General features: G+C 35.1%; 1 protein-coding gene across 2 annotated transcripts in view; it reads right to left on the bottom strand.

The window, feature by feature from the left end:
• The window catches only part of LCLAT1 (lysocardiolipin acyltransferase 1), a 150,521-nt gene that overhangs the window by 68,704 nt on the left and 58,017 nt on the right, over nucleotides 1-23,800 (bottom strand). For both annotated transcript variants that reach the window (XM_016136076.2, XM_016136075.2), the window contains exons 4-5: nucleotides 6,500-6,646; nucleotides 1,503-1,619 (exon numbers count right to left, since the gene is read on the bottom strand). In XM_016136076.2, the coding sequence (XP_015991562.1) occupies nucleotides 1,503-1,619; nucleotides 6,500-6,646 (264 nt within the window). The remainder of the gene's footprint in view (nucleotides 1-1,502; nucleotides 1,620-6,499; nucleotides 6,647-23,800) is intronic.

The following is a 23,800-nucleotide window of genomic DNA, read 5'->3' as shown; positions in this document are numbered from 1 at the left end:
ATGTATTCCAAAATCATGCTTGTATTAACAGAGAAATCCAGTAGATGAATATATTCCATGATGTCAGAAATCATTAAATACTATAAATTCACAGATTATGTGAGGAAATAAAAGACATATTGTTGAATGAGAAGGGAGAGTCTGAACTGGAAGCCACAGTAAGTGGTACCATGATAGAAAAAAAGTTAAAAATAAAATCACTGTTTAATTGTCTCAATGCTTCCCTCTCCCATTCTATGGGCGAAAAGAACTGCCTTCCCCATGAGCTTCTATGGGTAGATGGACACTCACTATTCAATATACGACAGAACCATCAAGCCCATGAGTCCCTTCCATATTAGTTATAACAGAATTCCAAAAGCAAGCTAAGCTAAGCTAATATTTTCGGTTTATAATGTGATTTTGGATTGAAGGTGCATTTCTTTAAAACCATGGGTAATTTATTGTTAAGATGCTTCACCTTGGCAGAGTTTATTAACTGAGGTTATACTTTGTATCTTAAAGCATTTTAAATGCTAAAGAAATAACAATGATGTCATTCACAAAAAGAAGCAAGAACTTTATACTTACATAATGTTCCAAGGTCTTTCATGTTAGGAACAAGCAGTTTTGTGATAATGTAGCAATTACCAGATGAAGGTGATAATTTGTCATAGATGTCACCATTAGACAATATGACTTGCTAGAAATCAGAGTAGAGAATAGAAACGTGCAAACAAGATTTTTCTTCTGCTAGGTGGCTGGACTTTGAATTATTCCTATAAAATTAACACTTCAGCATGTTTCTGGGTAGTTTTTCAAATATATCTATATGTGTACTATTTGTATGTACACATGTGTATATGAATACATAAAAATATAAATATGCAGCTATAATAAAACAATTGGTTTAATTACATAAGAATATCAAAATGTAAACATTTAAATAATGGGTGTTGGGTATGATATTGTCAGTGGAATCACTTTGTCCCCATAGGCCCTTCAACAGACGTGTGAGGTAGTTAGCAGTATGGGCTACAAACTAGGAAGCAGAAGAATAAGGGTCTACCCCTGACCTACAACAACTGATGCACTATCCTAGATGCCCGTTCTATTTAACTAGTAAGTGCCTTCCTACTAACCAGAGTCATTTGCTGGAGTGAATGCAAAGGTGAATGTTAAAACATATTTTAAGCTATAAAGAACTATAGTATAAGTAACAAGATACTCTCAAGACAGTTTTGCTGATTTAAGAAACATCTAAAAATAGAATGATGTTCTAATAGTATATTATTTTCTGTGTATTCCAAAAAAGGGGAGAAATGTTTTTTTACAAAGATATCTTTTATATTTCTAAAGAATATAAAATAAAACATTTTAACACATAGGGTCAACGTAATGTAAAAATATAATATTTCATTTCTTGAAATAAAACATGAAAAAGTGCTTGTAAATTCAAAAGGTCTATATTTTTTAGCTATTTTTGCCACTTACATAAAGTATACTTTGAGATGGGTGCTTACCTTCTCTGAGATGGTCTACTACAAAGGTAAAGCCTGTAGTTCTTGGTTGTAAGACATATTCAAATTTCTGGAGTCCATTCTTTTCAGCAAAATCATTACTTTGAGCCTTGCTTTTTTCTAAACAAAACAACAGAATATTAGAAGCCATAAAATGAAGATAAAGTGAGGATAGGAACTAGTACAGAATTTCTTTAATAAAAGTGGCAGCTAATTTTTCTGCAACTATTGAATATAGTAGTACACTGAGTCAAATGAGAAGATATAAACGCTTTAGTAAATACCTAGTAAAGATCCTATTTATTGAAATTCTGAAATTTTTATGCTAAGCTATCAATAGACTTTTTATAGCAGTTTATAAATTCATATTCGAACCTTTAAAATTCTTTAAGAGATTTCATAAAACAGTAAATACACAATGAAAACTGAAATACGAACAAAATCCTAGTAAACTAAGTTTCAGTCTTTTCAATAATAAAAACTGAAATACTAAAATATAATAAGATAAAGTGGTAATAAAACATAAGGATTCCAATATCCAAAGGAAATACCTAGCAATCTGTCATATATATCAGATCAACATTTTTTTTAACCCAATAATTTAGGGCTTCAACACAAAGTGAAATATCTGCCTTGCTCAGACACAGAGCATGCTAATATCACTAACCAAAACCACTCCACAACAGAACAGACACGTGATGATGTACAAACATCTGAACATGGTTTGGCGGAATATAGTTACAGAGTCAAGTATATGTTCCAATTGTTGGCAAAAACTTCATTTTCCATTCCATGAGGTAACTTCATAAGTTCCAAGAAGTACCAAACCCATTATTCAGCAAATATATTTGGAAAAAGTAAAGCATTCGGAATCTGGCTTACGTCCTGGGGGAGATCATGAAATGCTTTCGATGACAGCAGATATTTAGAACCTGCAATCCTCAGCTGCATCCTGAAATTTATAGACTATTCCAAGTCACAAAGAAAAAAACCTATATGTAAAAATACAACTTTTCCTAGGAGTAAATTTAAGACCATGGAGTACTCAAAAACCTCAAAAAAAAAAAAAAAAAAACCCACCAAAAAACAGATGGATTGAAAATATTCAAAGAACACTCCTATAAAAGATGTTACTTTTATTTAATATGTAAATGAGGAATTGAGTCAAAGAACTAAATACCCACAGATGCCCCAGCAAGGCAAAAGTAAAGGCTCTAAACATGAACAGGAATAGGCATCTTTCACATTCATTTGGGGAGAATATCCTGGACACGGGGACTACAAAACCCTTATTTTACTGACAGCTGGCAGGACCTTACACGGGATGACGAAGCCCAGGGACCCTACAGTGATGCGTAGCTAACTTCTCTTTGCTCTTCTAGTTATTCGCAGACTTTGGGGAAACTGGAGACAAAACTGAACTCTGTTGCAGAATGTGGATGTAAGCATAAGTAGTTCTAAAATGCAGTTACGATGTGGGAAGGTAGACGTAATCAGAGACCCAGAGAGATCAGAGATGCGGATGATTGCTCCCACCCCCACTTCATCTACCGACGCTGTGGCTATTAGTAACTGCACAGGCATCCATCCCGCTTTCCGACCGCAGCGGCCTGTCTGGTCAGCTCACTCCCCGTAACGCTCCAGTGCTGGCACTCCTTCCACTCCAGGGGGCCGACAGTATCTGGGCATCATGGCCACTTTGCTGTTCTCAAACCAGCCAGGCATGTTCCCACCTCGGGGTCTGTGCATGTGTTTTTCCCTCCACTCAGAATGCCTGCTACCCCGATAGCTGCATGATTTTCTACGTTGTTCGCTTAGTCTCCACTTAAATAAAAACTTAAAGGGCTTTCTCTAACTATCTTATATAAAATAGCTACCATCTTCTATTACTCTCCTTATGTTTATTTTCTGCACAGGATTTATGAATACCTGACATGCTTTTATTAACATTAGTTTTTTATCTACTTTTCTTCAGAATTTAAGCTTCATAACAGTGGGGACTTCAGGATATAAAACTCCAGGCACTCGTAATTTATTAAATGAAAACGTTTTATGTACAAGGCTGTTTAATTGCATGTAATGCTATAATTGTTAAAACCTAGAAAATCTGTCTTTTCTAAATCAGGGAAATAGAACCCAAAATTATATCAATTGTGATGGTTAATTTTCTGCATCAAATTGGCTAGGCCATGATGCCCAAATACGTGGTCAAACATTACTCTAGATATTTCTGTGAAGGTATCTTTTGATGAGATTAATATTTAAATCAGTAGGCTTAAAGCAGATTACCCTCCATAATGTGAGTGGGCCTCATGTCTCAATCTCTCTCCCTACCTCTCTCTGTCTCTCTCTCTGCGTGTGTATACAAATACACACACACACACATACACACACACACAATCCGTTTAGTTCTATTTTTTGAGACAATCCTAACAAACCAATAATATAAAACTACTGAATCTTTAAAACATGTTTTCAAAGAATAATGATGTGAGAGATTATAACATTAAATACAAGGAAAACTGTAATTCTAATTTCCCAATTTTGTTTACAAGTATATATATGTTTATATGCACACGCACATATATATATATGCCTATGTATGTGTGTGTGTGTGTGTGTGTGACAAAAATGACACAAAAACAATGGAGCCAAATTAGAATGGTGTTTCTTTAGGGGCAGTAGAATTAGAGTAATTCTTGTACTCCCTTCTATATTTCTAAATTTCCCCCAAATTAACATAAATTACTTCCATAAGCAAGAAAAAAGTTATAATCAGAAATAACATATGAAGATAGAATATATGTAGTTACATTTAAAAGCACTAATTTGAAAATCTGCAAACAAGCTGGATTCAGAACTTAAAGAGCAATATAAAGTTAATTGTAGTTAATTTAAAGCACTTTTGGATTAAGACTTTTTCAAGTATTCTAGTAGCCTACTTAAAAAAAAAAAAACATTTATCCCAACTCATGAGTATTTGTATAATACTACTTTTTTTAAACCAAAACCTTTCTAAAACTTCAGGATCAGTCTATTTTCTCTATTGGCAAATAGCCTGGCTTTTGCAAGTTGGCTTTAAAAATGTATACATCATTTTAACTTCTAAAAAAAAATGCAACAACATCATGTAATGGTGAGTACTCTGGACCTTGAAAATATGCAACTACATGTTAAGTTCATCACCTAAAAAAGACACTTGAGAAAGAATACCAGCTGAAATAAGTTTTAAATACCTGTAGTGTGGGCTCTGCAGGTCTAACGCACAAGCACCTCAACACTAACCGCGCCAGAACAGCAGCCACCTGTGAGCTTTCCCTCCATCGGCTTTTAATTAGTAAGTAACTTCCACAGCTGCCATTCTTTAGTGCACATTGCGGCATTCACAAATATAAATCATTTCAGTAACTGACACTCTAATATAGCTGATATTTTAATACTCTAAGTATTCATTCTAATTATTATAAATTTAAATACGGCTGTCCATTATTTCTCAATGATAGTTTAGTAATTAATCAACTAAAAACTTACAATATATTTTCAAGTTTAATCATGTGCAGCCAAATTATCTTAAGTGATCTAACTACTTTTAAAATGTTATCTATAAAAATGAAACGTATACTATACAGTAAGCACATATTTTAGTATATAGGACTAGTATATAAAAGTTGCCGTGGCTCATTTAGTTGAGTTCCATCTGCAATAGATGAGCCAAAGATCTCTTACTTGCTATCACCAGTAAATGTTTCCCAAAATACCTTAATTTCCTTTATTGTCATATTATGGCTTAGTCACCTATCCACTTATTTAAATAGTTCTATAATTTGTATTTTTTCTCTGAACTCTTTTGGGGTACTGGTTCCATAAGGTACTATGACCAGAGAGTGCATCAGTATGTTCATCTACATGCTCTACTCTCTAAGCTCTATGGGCTGCCCCTCTCAGCGGCTCCTACTTGCCATGTTCTGGTATTGGATTTGGAAGATAAGTTCATGTTCCATCTCTCCATACTATTTGTGATGTTTAGATTTCAGTTCTATCCTGCTTCAGTCTGTCTTCCCTTGTACACCAGACCTTCATCCACTGGATCCTTCTCGAAGTCTTCTGTATCTTACTTGAAGTAACCAGGGCATTAAAAGTTTTAAAATTTTGCTCTTTTGGATCACAAAATTCTGTAGAACTGCTTCCTGGCCAAGCTACCCACTTCCTACCCTCACTGATGTCCAACCAGAGCAGCACTTCAGTCTGTTTTAAATCCTAAACTGTAAAAGAAGGCTTCCTCAACAAAAAATTACCTGTGGTTAAAAAAATGTGAAAACCACTGATTTAGTAAGGATGAAAGACCATATTTTGTTTTTCATCTTTTAAAGAATTCCTCGAGATCCACTGGCATTCTTGGCCTATGTAGTCTGATATCTGGGAAGGCTAAAAGTCCCAAATATGTCTTCCTGTGTCCCCTCCAGCTTATAATACAGATATAGCTTTAAAATACCAGGAGAAAGGCAACATATTAATTTAAATCAACAATAAATAAAATTGGTGACTCTCAGATCCTTTTCTTATAGGAAAGAAGTTGAGGAAAAAAGGGTCTAAGAGGTAAATATGCGTCTTGGAAGAGGACAGAGAATATAAAGAACAAGGGGATCTTAAAATCAGGCTTTATTCCTCTTTCTCAAGATTGTTTTGGCTTTTCAGAGTTTTTGTGCTGATATTTAAAATATATACTGAGACTCAAAATATACTGACTCAAAATATAAAGCTCTATAAATATAAAGTATAAATAATACTGATCTCCTGGGATTGCCCATCACAAATTCTATGGGCTGGACACCAAGAGTGCTGGCTTCTAATATGTTACTAATTAACTAGGTGACTTTAGGGGTGGGATATTAATCTTGTTGGTGTTCGGTTACTTTATTTTGAGAAATAAGTTTAGACTAGATGACGCCTAAGTTCATTTATGTTTTAAAATTCTATGATCCAAACCCAGGCTACCTTACCTGTGAGATCAGTCCCTTCTGGGAATATGAGGAGTTGAAGCGGTTCACGGATATCACAAAAATAGCCAATCATGTCTTCAAAATGGCTCTTGTCATCCTTCCATTTCCTATGAATGAAGATATAGGCAGCAGCCTGCATGGCCCAACCTAGGATCAATCAAACAAGTATTTACATACAATTTTATTGCCAATATCCATATATTATTGAATGTATTTTTTGTTGTTGTTTTACTACAAATAATTTACTATCATATTGAGCATCTCATGATATACCTAAAAGTCAGCACCGATTTTGGGTTAAATAACACATATACTAGAGAATATTCTTAGTTTGCTAAAATCTGGCTGGGGTTTGCAAAATTCTCAAAAACCTCTTTTCAAGACAAAACTAGATATTAAAATATCAAGGGGAAAAAAACTTCTCTAATATTTATCAGTAACTCATCCAAAGTTTTAACAATCCTAACTAACTGGACATTTTAACAAAGCTACCTACAAGAGACATACAACTATGTGTTGTCAGGCTTAATGCAGTAAGCAAAGGGTTATTCTCAAGTCACGTATACAAGCACACTTTAATATTCCCTTTTCTGTACTACTCAATCTTTAAATTCAACTATTTTCAAGGCTAGCCACTTCTTTAGGTTTTATTTAAAAGGGAAAATATGCAATGGCTATTAAACACATTAATGAGAGTATACACTGTGATTACGTCCCTTTCTCCAGGGTAAATCAATCTTGTAACTGAAGAAGTAGCCCTGCACGAGTCATGTGTTATCCAACTGGCCATTACTCTCTGCCCCGAAATGACTAGAAATGCTGTAGTAAATATCTGACTTAAGGCGGCCAACCTAAAGTCATTTCAGTAGTCTGTGAAGCATAAAACTCTTAGCCCAAACACAGTAACTATCCTGGTCAATCAAATGTTCTCAGAAATTTGACCTGGGACCATGGAGAATACAAGTTGGTAATATAAATGCAAATGGATGGACAAAAAAAAAAAAAAAAAGCAGATAATAGAGAGAGCAGAGGCTGAAGCAAGATAAAGATACCATACTGTAGTGAACAACTGAAACTCTAGCTGCTGAGGTGCCTACACCTTATTGTGATTCAGGATAATACAGTTTTAATCTCTACAAGTGCTGGCCAGTCTGTGGATCTACCTCCTGAATATCCCCGAGAGTCCCTCTCCCTTACTGCCACATGCATCCTTACAATATACTTTCACTATTGTAACTGGAGGGGATGAGCGGTAGCGCTTGCAAACAAAGAACACAACTAAAATGACAACTATCATCATTTGGTAAATACGACAGTACCCTGAGAACATAGAAAATTGTAATTAAATCACTTTTAATGACTTAAGAAACTGTACAACTACAGGTCCAAACTAGGATACTGTATTCTACAAATATAAATAAGCACATACAAAAAATTCACTTTAGTATAGGTCTTGCTGGTATGTATCCAATTACTATTCACTCACTGTATTGTCAGTCATATCCATCAGTACTGGACTTGATACCACACTTGACCCTCCCACACATCTCTCCCCATTCACATGAAGAAACCTAGGCCAATAGTGCGGTATTTGCAGGCGTGTAACTCTGGAGTGAGATCACCTGGGTTAGAATCATAGCTCCACCAAAAATAAGCTGTTAAGCTGTTAGCCTTTGTCCCTCATTGACCCCAAACGTAAAAATGAACATAATATTATAACAGTATTTACCAGATAGGGGCTATTATAAGAAGTAAATAAGATTATTTAGTACAGAGTATTTAATAAATAATAGCTATTATGGAGATTAAGAAGTTCCATTACTATATCAAGAATATTATATCAAGTAACAAAAATATAACAAAGTTCCCATCTACAATAGCGAACCAAAAATGGAAACAAACAAACAAAAATCCCTGCAGACACCACAGGAAGACAACTACACAACTGGGAGAAAATGGCGAGTGAGACGTACAATGTTTCGGAACTCAACCCACATGGCGGTGATCTCCAAATTTATTAGTTCCATGTAATTGCAATAAAAATTCCAGTAGCATGAGGGTGTGTGATAATTCGACTATTTGATTCCAAAGATTATCTTTAATAAGAGGTGAGAATATCTAAGATAATTTTGGAATAGAATAGTAGGAAAGATTCATACATTAAACATATTCATTAAGTATATATTATGAAGCGACAATAATTAAATCAGAACAGTATATCTGTTTTGACAAATGAAAAAGAATGCAAGACTTAGAGAAAGGCCTTTAAATGTGTTATAGATTTGGTATATAATGACAGAAATTTCAAATCAGAGGGTAAAGAATGAGTCAGGTTTTTTTTTTTTTTCCATTTTTATCGAGGTATTAATAGCAAACTATGCAGACACTAAATGTGTAGGTGTAAACTGTTACATATATCTGTGTGGCCACTATCCAGATTACAGTACGGAGCATTTCCAGCATACCAGAATGGGTTCCCCTGCCAGTCAATACCCCCCACCAAAGAGAACCATTATTCTGACTTCTTTAGCCATAAATCATATAAATGAAATCACACAGTAGTTATTCTTTTGTCTTTGGCTTCTTTTGCTCAATATTGTGTCAATAAGATTCATCCCTGTTGTTACATGTGGCAGTATTTACTTCTTTGCATTGAATATAACACAACTTACACTCCTGAGAGATTTCTTGGCCATTAGGAATAAACTTAATATGGATATTCTTGTATTGGTCTTTCGTTGAACATAAGTGCTCAGTTCTTTTGAGTGAATATTCAGGAGTGGAGCTGCTGCATCATAGGATTTCTGTATGTCCAGGAGACAACATGTTTTTCAACACTGTTGTACCAACTGACAACCCCACAAGCAACGCATGGGAGTTCTAATTGCTCTACCTATAGCCTCACCAACACTAGGTCTTATATGAGTCCTTTCAATTTTAGCCATTGTAATCCAGGTGTAGTAGTTTTAATTTGCATTTCCCTATGATTAATGATGCTGAGAATCTTTTCATGTACAAATTGTCCATCTGGATATCTTCTTTGTGAAGTACCTCTTCAAACTTTGTGCCCATTTTTTTTTTTTAATGAGATTGTCTTTTTCTTATTAACTTGTAGGATACAAAGTTCTTTATCAAATAAACACACACACAAAAAAATACGTAATTCCAGGTTTCACATATATACCAAATATCTTCAGTCTGTAGCTTGCAAGTTCTCTCCCATAATAGTATCTTGGTATGAACCTAATATGTAGTATTAATGAAGCCTAATTTATAAATCTTTTCCATTGTGCTTGGTGCTTTTCGTGACTTTACCTACTTCAAAGTCAAGACACTGTTCCATATATTCTTCTAGAAGCTTTATTTTTACTTTCATATTTTGGTTTATGATTTTTCTCAAATTTTTGTATATTATGCAAGGTAGAGGTTAAAGGTTCTTGTTTTTCATTTGAATATTCAACTCACAAGTACCATTTACCAAAAAGATCGAGACTATTAATTTAAATAAAAGTACTACATTACACAATAAAACATATTGCTGTAAAAATAAGTCAAACAATACACTATATACACAAATTATATACTTTAAAGTATATAGACTAAAATATGAAAATACTCCTTTATTACCATGTCCTTCAACCCTATCCCACCAATTACATTTTTTTATAATCATGGTTAACAATTTGATGTGAATTGTTCTATATTTTAAAAATTCATTACATATATGGTGCTTTTTTAAACACACACACACATATACATTAAACTGCACATTTATACTATTCTATGATTTCTTTTTTTTTTTAACATGTCTATACATTTGGATCTACTTCATTTTTTTAATACCTGCACTGTATTCTCGAAAAGTGTTTTTCAAACCAGTCTACTGGTTTTAATTTCCAAACCATTACTGACTGATAGTTTTGTAATTACTAGACAGTAACGGTTTTGTAATTAATCAATTACTAGAAAGATAACCACATACTTGGAAGTTATGACAATGTCACAATACTGAAAAAGTTTCCAACTACTCTAGTTCTGTGCTTATAGTAGACCAATAACAGTTTGAAAACTGGCACTGTTGTATGAATCCCACTTTTTAAGTAGCACTGTTCTATAATATAGACATATCGTGATCTAGAACCCTATAATCATTTAAGATATACCCAAATCTGAGAATCTATCTTTAATGGAAAAGTTTATTCCATTCGCATTTATTAGGAAAACTTGTTTTTTTTCTTTCTTTTCCTGACTTATGTTTCCTGTTTGTTATACTTCTTTATGATTTCTTGCTCTCCTTTCTCAACTTTTTTTCCTTTTCCTATCTTTCTAAAATTAGGTTTTCTTTGCCCCCTTCCTTTGTTCTGCAATGCAGAGGCCAGTAAACTACAGACCAAATCTAGCCCACTATCTACCGGTGTATGGCCCATAGAAGACTTTTGCAAGACATGAAAATAAAATTAAATTCCAATTTCAGTGCTTATAAACAAAGTTTGACTGGGACTCGGCCGCACCTGTTTGTTTATGCACACTGTCTATGGCTGCTTTGGCGCTGCAACAGCAGAATGGAATAGGTAGAAAAGAGCCGGTAGCACCTGCTAAGCCTCAAATATTTATTTAGTAACTAGTCCTTGACAGAAACAGTTTGCTACCCACTACTGCAGTGTTGGTTTGGCAATTGTATGTACCTTATTTTTTTAATAGTCATCCTCAAATTTTTTCACCTTTCCATTTTTGACATTTAAACTTACATAATTCTATCAACATTGAGTCAAACAATAATCCTCCTCAAACAAAAAAAGTATGCTGTCCTCTTGTCTCTCTTCTGAAATTGGTAGAACTATCTAATAGTTCCTCCAAATTGCCATCATTATAACACATTCCTTATGCACCACAGAAGCATTTTTAATTTAGACCTGACTCTAAGTTTGTTGACGTTTTTGCTTACCATTGTTTCTGCACCTATGTCTTCCTATTAGTCCTCCTGAAGGAATTGCTTTCAAAAAACTGAGTCTGCATTCCTGAAATGTATTTGTTCTCAACATTGAATTCAAAATGCCAAATCATTTCCCCTCAGAATTTCAAAGCTATTTTTCCACTGTCTCCTATCACCTAACATGGCTAATAAGTCTGACAGAAGCATTAATGACTTTAACTTTGGTTTTATGAAGTTTCACCAGTATGAGTGTATGTATGGAACTTTTTATTTAATTCTTTCAAGTAGTTAGTATACTCTTCCAACATAAGTCTTTCTTTAACATTGAGAATATTCCTTCCATTATTTAAGAAAATCTACTTTTTCTCCTCTTCATTTTCAACCTTTCTTTCTGGAACTTCTGTTAGAGGTTAAGACTTCCAAATCTAGGAGGTCATACATATTGTAATGAAAGGAGATTAGCCTTTAGGCAGTGAACACACAATACAATATATAGATGATGTACTATAGAACTGCATACTTGAAACCTACGTAATTTTATTAACCAGTGTCACCCCAATATGTTTAATTATAAAAATTCTGGATCTGTCCTCTCATACTTTTTAATCTCCTTTCATTTGACGTTGTGTTCAAGGAAAATCCTTTGGTGTGATCATCCAACACAATAATTTGATCTTCAGCTGTGTCTGGTCTACAAATTGATGCCAAGATTAATAATCGGTTCTTTTTAATAGCAGCCAAATTTTATGGGCAAATAGCAGCAATATGTTATAATAAATACAAAAAGTAATAATTTTAATAAAAATTTATTAAAATTACTATGTGCCTGGTACTGTTCTATGAATTTTTATTAATTAATTTTCAAGACAACCTATTTATGGATGAGAAAACTGAGGCACACTGAGACTCAAAGAACTAGGAAGTGGTAAAACCAGGTTTCAAATGCAGACAGTCTGGCTCCAAAGCTGATGTTTTTAACCAGTGTACTAAACAGCCTCTCTGCAATATATACTTGAATCTCTCTAAAAGTATTCGTTAAAAAGTTTAAATTCTCTTCAGAGAATTATCTATTCCTCAGAGGTTAGACTTTCCATTTTCTAGTACTGGATTCTCTATAAAGCTGTATTTTTTCTTCAAATGTTCCGCATTGTCTTCACATTTGTAAAGGATACCCTACACTGAACAATACTGACAGACAATGTATTTCTCCATTCCAAGTGAGATTATCTGTTGCTTCTTTGGGGGAAGGAGTAGCAGCAGACCTGTGAGGCTGCGCCTTAAAACTTTTCTAATATTCTGAATATGTTTAGAAATCCCAGAAAGGGAACTGAAATGACTGTATCAGCCAGCCCCTTGAACCTCTCCTCTGAAGATATGATTCTTCCCCATTGTGCCTTTACCTTCTCACCTTCCATTTACACATCATTAATGCTTTGGAATTTTTACTTCTTTTAGCTTAAAACATTTTTCTCCCTTTCAGAAAAATCACAGGAGTACCTCATGAGTTTTTTCCCATTTCATTGCCATCAAAGCATGTTTAAAGCAATTCATGTTTAAAGCAATACCTAGATTTTTCTTCACATTCTTGAGACCTTCAAATATACGCTTTGCTGAGACTTATTTCATACACCTATGGGCTGATAAATGAAAGTGTAAGTGATCATGTCATTTGAAATTAGGCTATATAACTTGTCTTTTCCATACTTTTCCATTACAGGACATTCTATCATCTCAATTTCTCAGACTAGGGCTGGAAGTCTGGCAAGTTTATAAAAATAGATTCTGTGGATACTGGCATGGTATCGCTACCACTATCTTCTTTCCAGAACCCCACTTATGTTATCGGCATTGCCCTCTCAAAGCAAATGAGAGCAATCCTGAGCATACTCTACTGTTCAAAGCTATTCCATAATTTTAGAACCTGGTTTTCCTTGGCTTAAATTCTCTTTTCTCATGTTTTAGAGGTAGCTGGGGGAAAAAATTACACGAGGGTATTTTTAACTATGCATTCTTTCTCAATAAAAAGTAAACACTTTCCACTATTTTTATCCTTTTTTCATTTTAGTGTAGGTGGATATAGTTAAGTCAATCATAAAAATATCTGCAGTACTCACCTAGTGTTCTAAAAACTGAACTTCAAAGATTAACCTGATTTATCACTTTTGTCTAGGTATTCATTAATTCATTATGGCATCCACTATAGGACAACAAATGTAACACCAGAAACAAAAAGTAATATGGAAGAAGTGAACTATTTTCTTCAATGTATTTTCAATCCTGAATGCAGAGGTTGTGGATGCAACCAAGGAAACGCTACTACCCACAGGCCTCTATTAAATGAAAGTGATAATATGAATAGGTGCAAATTTTATATAAACTCCCATCATGATCATAATCAAATGCTATATTTACTAAGTGTATATAACCTAATTTATACAAATAGATCCAGAACGAGTAGTTGTATTTCTCAGAATTTCAACCTCTATCAGGGTACTAAATGCTACACAAAGTTAGGGAAACTCTAACTTCTTTGAATATACATTTTAAATTATGTAATGCTTTCTACATCCCTCTTCTAAAATGATTAACTTCCATGAAAGATCTGGCTTTTAAAAATATTGAGGGGGGCAATTAATTTTATGACTTTTTCCTGCAATAATCCTGTCGCCGTATGTCTGTATCATTAGGCTTTAAATGTACCTGTGCTGAAATACAAGACAGAAATCAAAGTATAAAACATGAGCAAGCAATTCAATATTCTAAAGCAAACTTGATTTTAAATATAATTTCAAACTTGAAAAACCACAGAATGGAGAAAAATGGATAAAACCACCCTACTGCATGTTTCACTAGACGCCACAAAGAGATAGCATATCTACCTACAGACAGTGGAAAGTCTGACTTGACATTGACGAAATATCTGTTTGTCGATGGAGTTTGGTTAGCAAGATGAGGTTCTTGGTTGTGATTACAATTTGGGGGTTCACACTATTGTGGGACCAAACCAATCTTTCATACTGTATGAGATTTGCCATTTAATTTGTTTTCTAGATGCACTGCCATCTGAGATATCTATTCCTGTTGCAAAAGTGATTCCTAAGCTAAGTACATTACTAGCTCTGTGCTTGAGAGGGCCAAGAGCAACCAGCATGTGGTAATCAAAATGAGCCCCACAAAAATGTCCACATCTTAATTCCTAGAACTCTGAATATGTTACACAACAAAGAAGAATTAAGGTTGCTAATCAGCTGAATTTAAAATAGGGAGATTTCTCTACATTAGCCTGGTGGGCCCAATGTAATCACAAGGGTCGTTGAAAGTGGTTGAGAGAGGTAGAAAAAGACTCAGTGTCAGAATGATGCAAAGTGAGCCGGACTCAACTGGTCCATGATGGTTTTGAAGGTGGAGGAAGGGAGCCAAGGAGTGTGTATGTCCAAAAGAAGCTGTAAAAGTCAAAGAAACAGATTCGACATAGAGCCAACAGAAAAAAGCCAGTCCTGACCTTGCTTGATTTTAGCCCAGCGAGACCCACATAAGACTTCTGACCTCCGGAACTGTGCAACAGTAAATGTGTGTTGCTGAAGCCACTCCATTTGGGGTACAAGCAGTAATAGGAAAGTGAAGCAGCATACTCAGCGCTCTGATCTTAGCTTCTAATATCTTCTTCTTCTTTTTTTTGCTAGCAGTAGATGGTGTCATTTCTATTGCTTTTGTTTTTCATTTCAGTATACCAAAACTTTAATTCACATTATACTAATTAACATAACTTATTTTCATTTTAAATTTTTAAATTTTCACTGGACATATAATATCTTATTAGTTTCAGTTACACGACATAGTAATTACATTTATATAACTCGCAAAGTAATCACCCAGTAAGTCTAATACCCATCTGACACTGTACAGTTATTACAATATCATTGACTATATTCCCTATGTTGTACTTTACAGCACATGACTATTTTGTAACTGCCAATTTGTACTTCTTAATCCCTTCACCTTTTTCACCCATCACTCCCTCCCATCTAGTGACTATCAATTTGTTCTCTGAGTTTGTTTCCGTTTTGTTCATTTATTTTATATTTTATATTCCACATATAAGTGAAATCATATGGTATCTGTCTCTGACTTATTTCACTTAGCATAATACCCGCTGGGTCCACCCATCCACATTGTCTAACATGGCAAGATTTCATTGTTTTTTATGGCTGAGTAACATTCCATTGAGTATGTGTACCACAGCTTCTTTATCTAATTGTCTATCGATGGGCACTTAGGTTGCTTCCATATCTTGGCTATTGAAATAATGCTGCAAAGAACATTGAGGTGCAGACATTGTTTCAACTTAGTGTTTTGGATTGCTTCAGATAAATTCCCAGCAGTGGCAGTTGTTTTTAATTTTTTGAGGAACCTCCACACTCTTCACTATGGCAACTGCACCAATTTACAATACCACCAGCAGTACACAAGGGTTCTGTTTCTCCACATCCTCAACAACACTTGCTGTTTGTTGATGCTAGCTATTCTAAATGGTGTGAGGTGATAGTTTATTGTGGTTTTAATTCACATTTCCCTGATGATTAGTGATGTTGAGCACATTCTCATATATTTATTGGCCATCTGTATGTTCTCTTGGGAGAAAAGGTCAGATTCTCTGTCTACTTTTTAATAGGATTAGTTGTGGGTTTTATTGGTGTTAAGCTGTATGAGTTCCTTGTATTTTTTTTTATATTAATCCCTTATTGACGTATCATTGGCAAATATCTTCTCATATTCAGTAGTTTATCTTTTTAGTTGATGGGTTCCTTTGTTGTGAAAAAAAAAAAACTTTTTAGTTTGATGTAGTCCCATTTGTTTAATTGTTTAATTTTTCTTTTGTTCCCCTTGCCCAAGGAGACACAGCCGAAGAGAATATTGCTAAGAGCAATGTGAAAGAGCTTACCGCCTATGTTTTCTCCTAGAAGTTTTACGGTTTGGGATCTTACAATTAAGTTTTTAATCCATCTGAGTTTATTCTTGTATGTGGTGTAAAAAAGGGGTCTAGTTTCATTGTTTTGCATTTATCTGTCCATTTTTTCCCAACACCAAATAGGCATGGGTTTATTTCTGGCCTCTCTATTCTGTTCCATTGATCTATGTGTGTGTTTGTTTGTTGCCAGTACCATGCTGTTTTCATTACTATAGCTTTGTAGAATAGTTTCAAATCAAGTAGCATCAATTTAGTCCTCTCCACCACCACTCCCCCGCCCCCCATATTTCCCTGGTATTTTTTTAGCTGTTTCCCCTGTACTGGGAGAGTGAGTGAGTTTGTGGGTGAGTGAGTCCATACTGGCCCCTTAAGAGGAGTGCATAGGGCTCGAGCAGCCCTCTGTCTTGCTCAGACGCAAACCCTGCTGATTTTCACAGCCAGATGTTATGGGAACTCTTCTTCCCGGCTCTGGAGCCCTAGGCTGAGGGAACCTGGTATGGGGCTGGGACCCCCTCACTCTTCAGGAAGGGCCCTCCATAGCCAAGCTATCCCTCCCAATTCTTAATCACCACACCATGGGTGTGGGACCTGCCTATTCCACATCTCCGCCCCGCCGACCCATCTTGACATGGATTCTTTCTTATATCCTTATAGAACTTCTGTTAAACTAGTCTTTAGGTGGTTCTCAATGACAGTAGTCCTAAAATTTAGTTGTAATTTAGATGTGGTCATGGGAGGCGGTGAGCACAGTACCTACTTCGCCATCTTGACCCAAAGTTCCCCTAATGCCATTCTTTAAGAAAAGGAACAAGGGTTCCTTAGAGAAATGCTGAGCCTAGAGTTCTGGCATAGAAAATATAAGAAAATAAAAGAGAACAGAAAATAGTTAAAAGAAAAAACAATGGAGGCCCAAGAGGATGCAGGAGCCAACCTGCAAGAACTCCCAAAAGCCAAAGTTGAAACAGTTTCAGCTACGAAATAGTTCTGGATTACAACCTAAAGACTAAAATAAATATTGATTAGTTCATACTGGCAAAATTAAATGACTGAATAAGTAAGAAGGAACAGACCTCCTTAGCAGAATTGCAAATAAAATATGTAGAGACTCTGCACTCCAGGAGGTAAAGCTTAATTCTCACCCGGTCCAGCCCTTGTGTGTGGGTAGTTCTTAGTGAATAAAATATAGAGAGAGAAAGGAGGAAACTGTAACTTTGTAGGGAAACCCTGGCTGCCACCACCCTGACCAAATGATTACCATTAGCATCAGTAGGAATAAGCCATGTTGATATCAAGAACCTTCCTGATGAGATGAGAAGGGCACTTCACCTCTGTGGTGCTTTTTCCCAAATACCCCCAACCTCCATCTAGTCATGAGAAAACATACAAACTCAAATTGAGGAACATTTTCCAAAATACCAAGTATTCTTAAATAATACCCAAACAAGGGCAGACTGCCAAAGAATGGAGGAAGACTAGAGACATGGTGACAAGTTAATCTCTTGTTTTGACAAACCTCCTATAGCTATGTAAGAGGTTAAGACAAGGGGAAGCTGGGGAAGAAAAGAGTAAATTTGCTGTACTATCTTTGCAAATCATTCCATATAAAAAGCTATTTAAAAATGTCTGTTAATGGGAACTTCTGCTTGATTAAAGAATATATGAATAACAGCCACTTTGCATTCTAAAATAAGAGGCCTAAATATTCTTACTTGAGATTCACTTATTATGCCATTTACTTGATTATATATTTGAAGGTTATCAATAACAACATTCCTAAGATACAGTTTTGGCACTATTTTTATTGTAAAAGAAGGTTTTAAATTTTTGCTCACATAATATGCCCCTGCTTGGTGTTCATTACACAATGACATAACATTCAGAAATATCTGACTTTAAGCATATGAAAAATATTTTCTATAAGATTTATAATAAGGAATAAATTTCTCTTGAAAAAAACCACATAGGTTTTATTTTTGACTCCCCTAATGACATATAATAAATACAACAGCTAATTCATTTATTCCTAGTATTGCGATGTTGCCTTTCTCTTTTAAAATACCATTACGATTTAGAGGCAACATTAGTTGGCCACAAGAGAAAGGACAACTGAAGGCACTGGAGTTACCTGCTGAAGATGAAAAAACAAACTAAGGTACACTGGGTCCATCTCTCCTCTCTTTTTCACTAGCATCGTAAAGTACCTTTTTCAAAATTGGCTCAAACCAATCACTCTAGGACTTATGTGTGCTTCTTCACTAAATGCAAAGCACACACAAAACCCTGATGCTCCCTCAAAATTCTTTTACTGCTTTCTCCTAAAATCATCTGCTATAAAAGCATTCCTTTTAATTTTAAGAATCTACTTGTTAATTTAGGCAAAGGAAATCCTTAATTTACAGATCTAAAGATACTGAAAGGCCTAGAGTCAAAATATGCTTCATAATTCACATGTGGGATGCCTAGAAGCCTAAAGCAATGTAAATCTGATTTACGTATTAGAGACAGTATCCATCAATGGGATGTCCAACTTAGGGAACCAATTTTATTAACTTCAGTTAAGTTATTGATCAGATAACCTTAAAACCCAGAGCCATTTCTCTCAGCCAAAGAAACTGTCAACTTCCATACAGCTCAGGGCTCGAGATTTGTTAAGAAGTCAGCTAATACATTCAAAACAAAAGCTTCATTTAAATTACTTAGATTTCAACGCAATCCTAAAAAAATTACTGAGTTCTCAATGTAATCCTAGAAAGAAGTATAATCCTGGTGTACTGCCTGGCACACGATTTAACTAAATTGAACCTTTGTTCCCAATGGGTTTCCTTCCCTGCAAAAAACAACAACAACAACAAAAACAAAAAAACAAAAACAAAAACAAAAAAATAAAGCATCAAACTCATTTCCACTAAGCAACTCTGGCAACTGAAACTACAAAATCAACAATTACAAGAACTTATTTTTCACCAAACAGTAGAATTGCTAAGATGAACTGGTCTGTGCTACATACCTGAAAACACGCAGCTGTGTATGTGACATCCAGCCACAGAACTAAAATGTTCAATTCACTCTATGAGATTTCGTTTGGCAGTTTTCATTAAAATCTTGATTCATAAGCATATAATAAAATTTAATGAATGAATAAATCAACCATTGGATACTCTTCCATATTACAGCTTCGTGAAACAGGGGAAAGCACGCTATGCCAGGATGCTTTGGGCTATGAATAACAGAACACCAATCTGAAAATCATATAAACGATCTGAGTTTATGTTTCTCACACAAAATGAAGTCTGGAGCTACTAAAATTATCTTGGGTCCAGGTATGATGTGCTCTCATAATAAAATTCCAAAGTAGGAAAAGAACGGTATCCTGCCTTCGTCAACCTCTTTCCTTTTATGAAGGAGAAAACCTTTCTCAGAGCCTTCCGACACGCTCCACATCAAGTACCTTTCATGAGACTGGCTGGCAGGAGGCTGAGAAAGGCTGTATCATGTATTTTCATCTGCAGCATGGGATGCGTGCATCATAGAGACTCATTGTTAAAACTAGTGAAACATTCGGATGCGCGTGCTGTAGAGATTCCTTCCAGGAAAGCTCAAGCAGTTGTTCGTCTGGTGATGGGGAATGCTCACCTAACGTAGGTAACAAAACTGGCTCCCTGGGGGCACCAAAGAAACTGACGGGAGTAGAGCACTACTGACACAGTCTCGTGGAGAATCTTCTCCAATATTTCTGCATTACAAAGCAGGACAATGGCATAAAATTTTGTTAAATAAAAAGAGATTCACCAAATTGGATGGAGTCAGACATTCGTGGGTCAAAGGTGGCCCCGGCTTCAGTGAATGTCCATTTGAAGCAGGAGGAAGCTGGGAGGAGAGAGTTTTCCCTCCCACAGGAGATGAAGTCTGGTATCATAAACTAAATAGCTCAAATAGAGAAACATCATTTCTTCGTGCTCCGTGTATGATAGATAATAAAATGAAGGTGACTTCGATAAATTTAGTTACTTCCTAAGACTGTATAAGCAATGTCATCTTTAAATAGATTACACTTCACTAACACAATACCTTAATGAAACACAGTTAAAATTGAAAAATTGACTACTTAAAATGGGTTCTCTTTCCAATCACAAAAGACCCCTGCGTTGCGGCACCCTCATGTTGAACAGCAACGTGCGTGACCGCCACCGTATCTCCAGTGCTGGGGCAAGGTCCGCGACAGACTGAGAGGGTTTCACTTAGGGTCTTTAAAAAGAGAAATGCTTATAAAACAAAGGCATTTAAATTAAGATTCCAATTATTTCCGTAAATCAAATTTGACAACATTTTTAATATTTTGGCAGACAGATGATACTCTGGGAGACTGAACTGAAAAGCCTCCTACCTGGTTCCAGTGATCCTGCTCAGGCAAACGCCACAGGACCTTCTGAACACACACTCACAGGTTTTGGATGCCTTTAACAGACTGAGAGTCACAGTGGCCAGCCTGTTAACTGCTGACTTCTCTCTGATCTCATTCCAAACAATCTAGATATATTTCACAATTTTCCATTACATATATCGCAAGTTTTAGAATTGTAGTAAACTGTCAGGGGTGGGGGGTGGGGAAGGGTTTTAGTTTAATATATGATGTGGCCACTTTTTAAATCACAATCTCTTTAATATTTACTATAGCTTATGCTTCCTAAAAGTCTCAAACTCTTCTGCCACTCTAGTATGACTAATTAATGATCCAGAAACCAAGAGGCCATGAGCTGGGTGGGCACAAATGGCACATTTCCTAGTACAAAATCATCAGGCAACTGGACTTTTTTTTGACACTTTTGGATTTAATATTTCATTTCATTAGATTTTGCCAAGTGGTTACGAAGTTGGTTAAAAATAAGAATCTATGTGTATACCACCATTAGAAACAGGTGACATCTAAGTATAGGACATTTTTTCTTAAAATCTAATTCCATATATCTTAGCAAATTCTAAACAGCTTCGTTAATTTACACAACTCTTTATAATTTGTAATCTAAACATTGTTAAATCATTTCTTTCCTAGCCTCTTGCATAAGTCCATTACTTTTATATTTTAAGAAAAGAACTTTGAAATTCCAGACTTTCATCCATTCTCCAACCTGGCAGTATAGATATAAAATATTACTTTCCTTTAGTCATTACATTCCAAACATCTGGTAAGCAAACATTTTAAAATAATTACAAATAGCAGTATCAAATACTCCCTAAAGTTATGCCAAACTGTCAATAAAAGTCTAGCATAGTCTGAAGCCAGATATAGCTGTGACCACTAAAATGCACCCATTCTTTTCCCTTTCTTTCATTTCCTCCCACACACTCCAACTTTAATACTCATATGCAAACAAGCTCTGTTTTGGGTTTGCTTTTTTGCTGCCTATACTTTTGACTTGCTTAATTTACTTTACTTATTCACTATAAAGTTACTAAAAGCTTTTTCTTTTTTCCAATCCAAAATCTGTTGTCATTAATGGTTTGCATTTTTATGAAATCCTATCAAGTTTGCAAATATTTAAGAGCCTACAAAGTGTAAGAAACTCTGTAAGAAGCTTGTAACTCATGTGACAAAAGAAAGTGGGCAAATGGAAAAGCCAAGAATGACATACTTACACAGGAACGTAAGACAAGAGACAGGTCAGCAATGCTAAAAATGACTATACCGGTGTAGAGTAGGTGGAAAGAAAGATTAGGTGGTCAAGGAAAAAGAATATGGTTCTGTGCAACGCTGGAAAAATCAAAGGTCTCACATGGATCTCTGTAAGGCAAGAGGTGGATGTTCTAAATGGAACTACAGACATAAAAGGCAGCAGCAGATAATACTCTATTGGTATTTAATTTAATCCTCACAAACGCCCAATAAAGAAGTACAGTTTTAAAAACTGAGATGTAATTGATGTATAACATTATCAGTTTCGAATACATGACAAAATTATTCCATGTATATTTGTATTGTGAAATGATCACAGTATATCTAGTTAACATCCATCACTACACATACTTAGAAATTCTTATAAAAACTTTTGAGTTCTATTTTCTCAGCACTTTCAAGTATATACTACAGTATTATTAACTATAGTCACCATGCTGTACGTTATCTCGAGGACTTATTTTATGACCAGAAGTTTGTACTTTTTGACTTCTTTCACCCATTTCGCCTACACCCTAATCCACGCTTTTGACAACCACTAATCTGTTCTCTGCTTCTGAGTGTTTTGTTGTGTTTTTAAATCCCACATATAAGTGAGATCATATGTATTTGTCTTTCTGACTTATTTCACTTAACATAATATCCTCAATGTCTATCCATGTTGTCACAAAAGACAGGATTTCCTTATTTTTTTATAGCTGAATCATCTAGTGTGTGTATACACACACACCCCCCCCCACTTTTCTTTATTCATCCATCAATTGACAACTAGGTTCTTTCCTTGTGTTGGCTATTGTAAATAGCACTGCAGTGAACATGCAAAAACCTTTTTGAATTAGTTTTTTTCTTTCCTTCCAGATAAACACCCAGAGCTGGAACTGCTAGATCAAATGCTAGTTCTATGGTTAATTTTTTGAGGAAAAAAAAAAATATTGTTTTCCATAGTGGCTGTAAAAAGTTACAGTCCCATCAACAGTGCATAGGATTCCATTTTTTCCACAACTTTGCTATCGCTTATTTCTTTAAAATAGTCATTCTGAAAGGTAAAAGGCAATATATCACATTGTGGTTTTGATTTGAATTCCCCTTATAATCAGTGATGCTGAGCACCTTTACATGCACCTGCTGGCCATCTATAGTCTTCGTTAGAATGTCTATTCAGATCCTCTGTCCATTTTTTTTCAGATTTTGTGGTTTTGCTATTACGTTATATGAATTATTTACATTTTTTGGATTTTAACCCCTTGTCAGATATATAACTTGCAAATATTTTTCCCATTCTATAGGTTGATTTTTCATTTTGTTGATAGTTTCTTTGCTATGCAAAAGATTTTAGTCTGATGTAGTCCCACTTGTTTATTCCCGCTTTTGCTACATTTGCTTTTGGTAACAGACCCAAAAAATCACCACCAATAGCAATACTTGTCCTTTTAGGAGTTTTATGGTTTCAGGTCTCACATTTAACTCCTTAATCATTTAAATTTTTGTTTACGGTATATAAGATAAAGGGTCCAATTTCATTTTTTGCATGTGGCTGTCCAGTTTTCCCAACACCATTTATTGGAGAACTGCCATTTCCTCATTAAATAGTCTTGACTACTTTTGTCATAAATTAACTGACCATATAGGCATGAGTTTATATTTCTGGCCTTTCTATTCTGTTTCATTGATCTGTGTATCTGTTTCTAAGCCAATACCATACATTTTGATTACTATAGCTTTCTAATA

The sequence above is a fragment of the Rousettus aegyptiacus genome, unplaced genomic scaffold (genome assembly GCF_014176215.1).
Source record: "Rousettus aegyptiacus isolate mRouAeg1 unplaced genomic scaffold, mRouAeg1.p scaffold_m13_p_7, whole genome shotgun sequence".
Taxonomy (NCBI): Eukaryota; Metazoa; Chordata; class Mammalia; order Chiroptera; family Pteropodidae; genus Rousettus; species Rousettus aegyptiacus.
The sequence above is the reverse complement of the archived record's forward strand: the minus strand, read 5'-3'. Positions and strand labels throughout refer to the sequence as shown.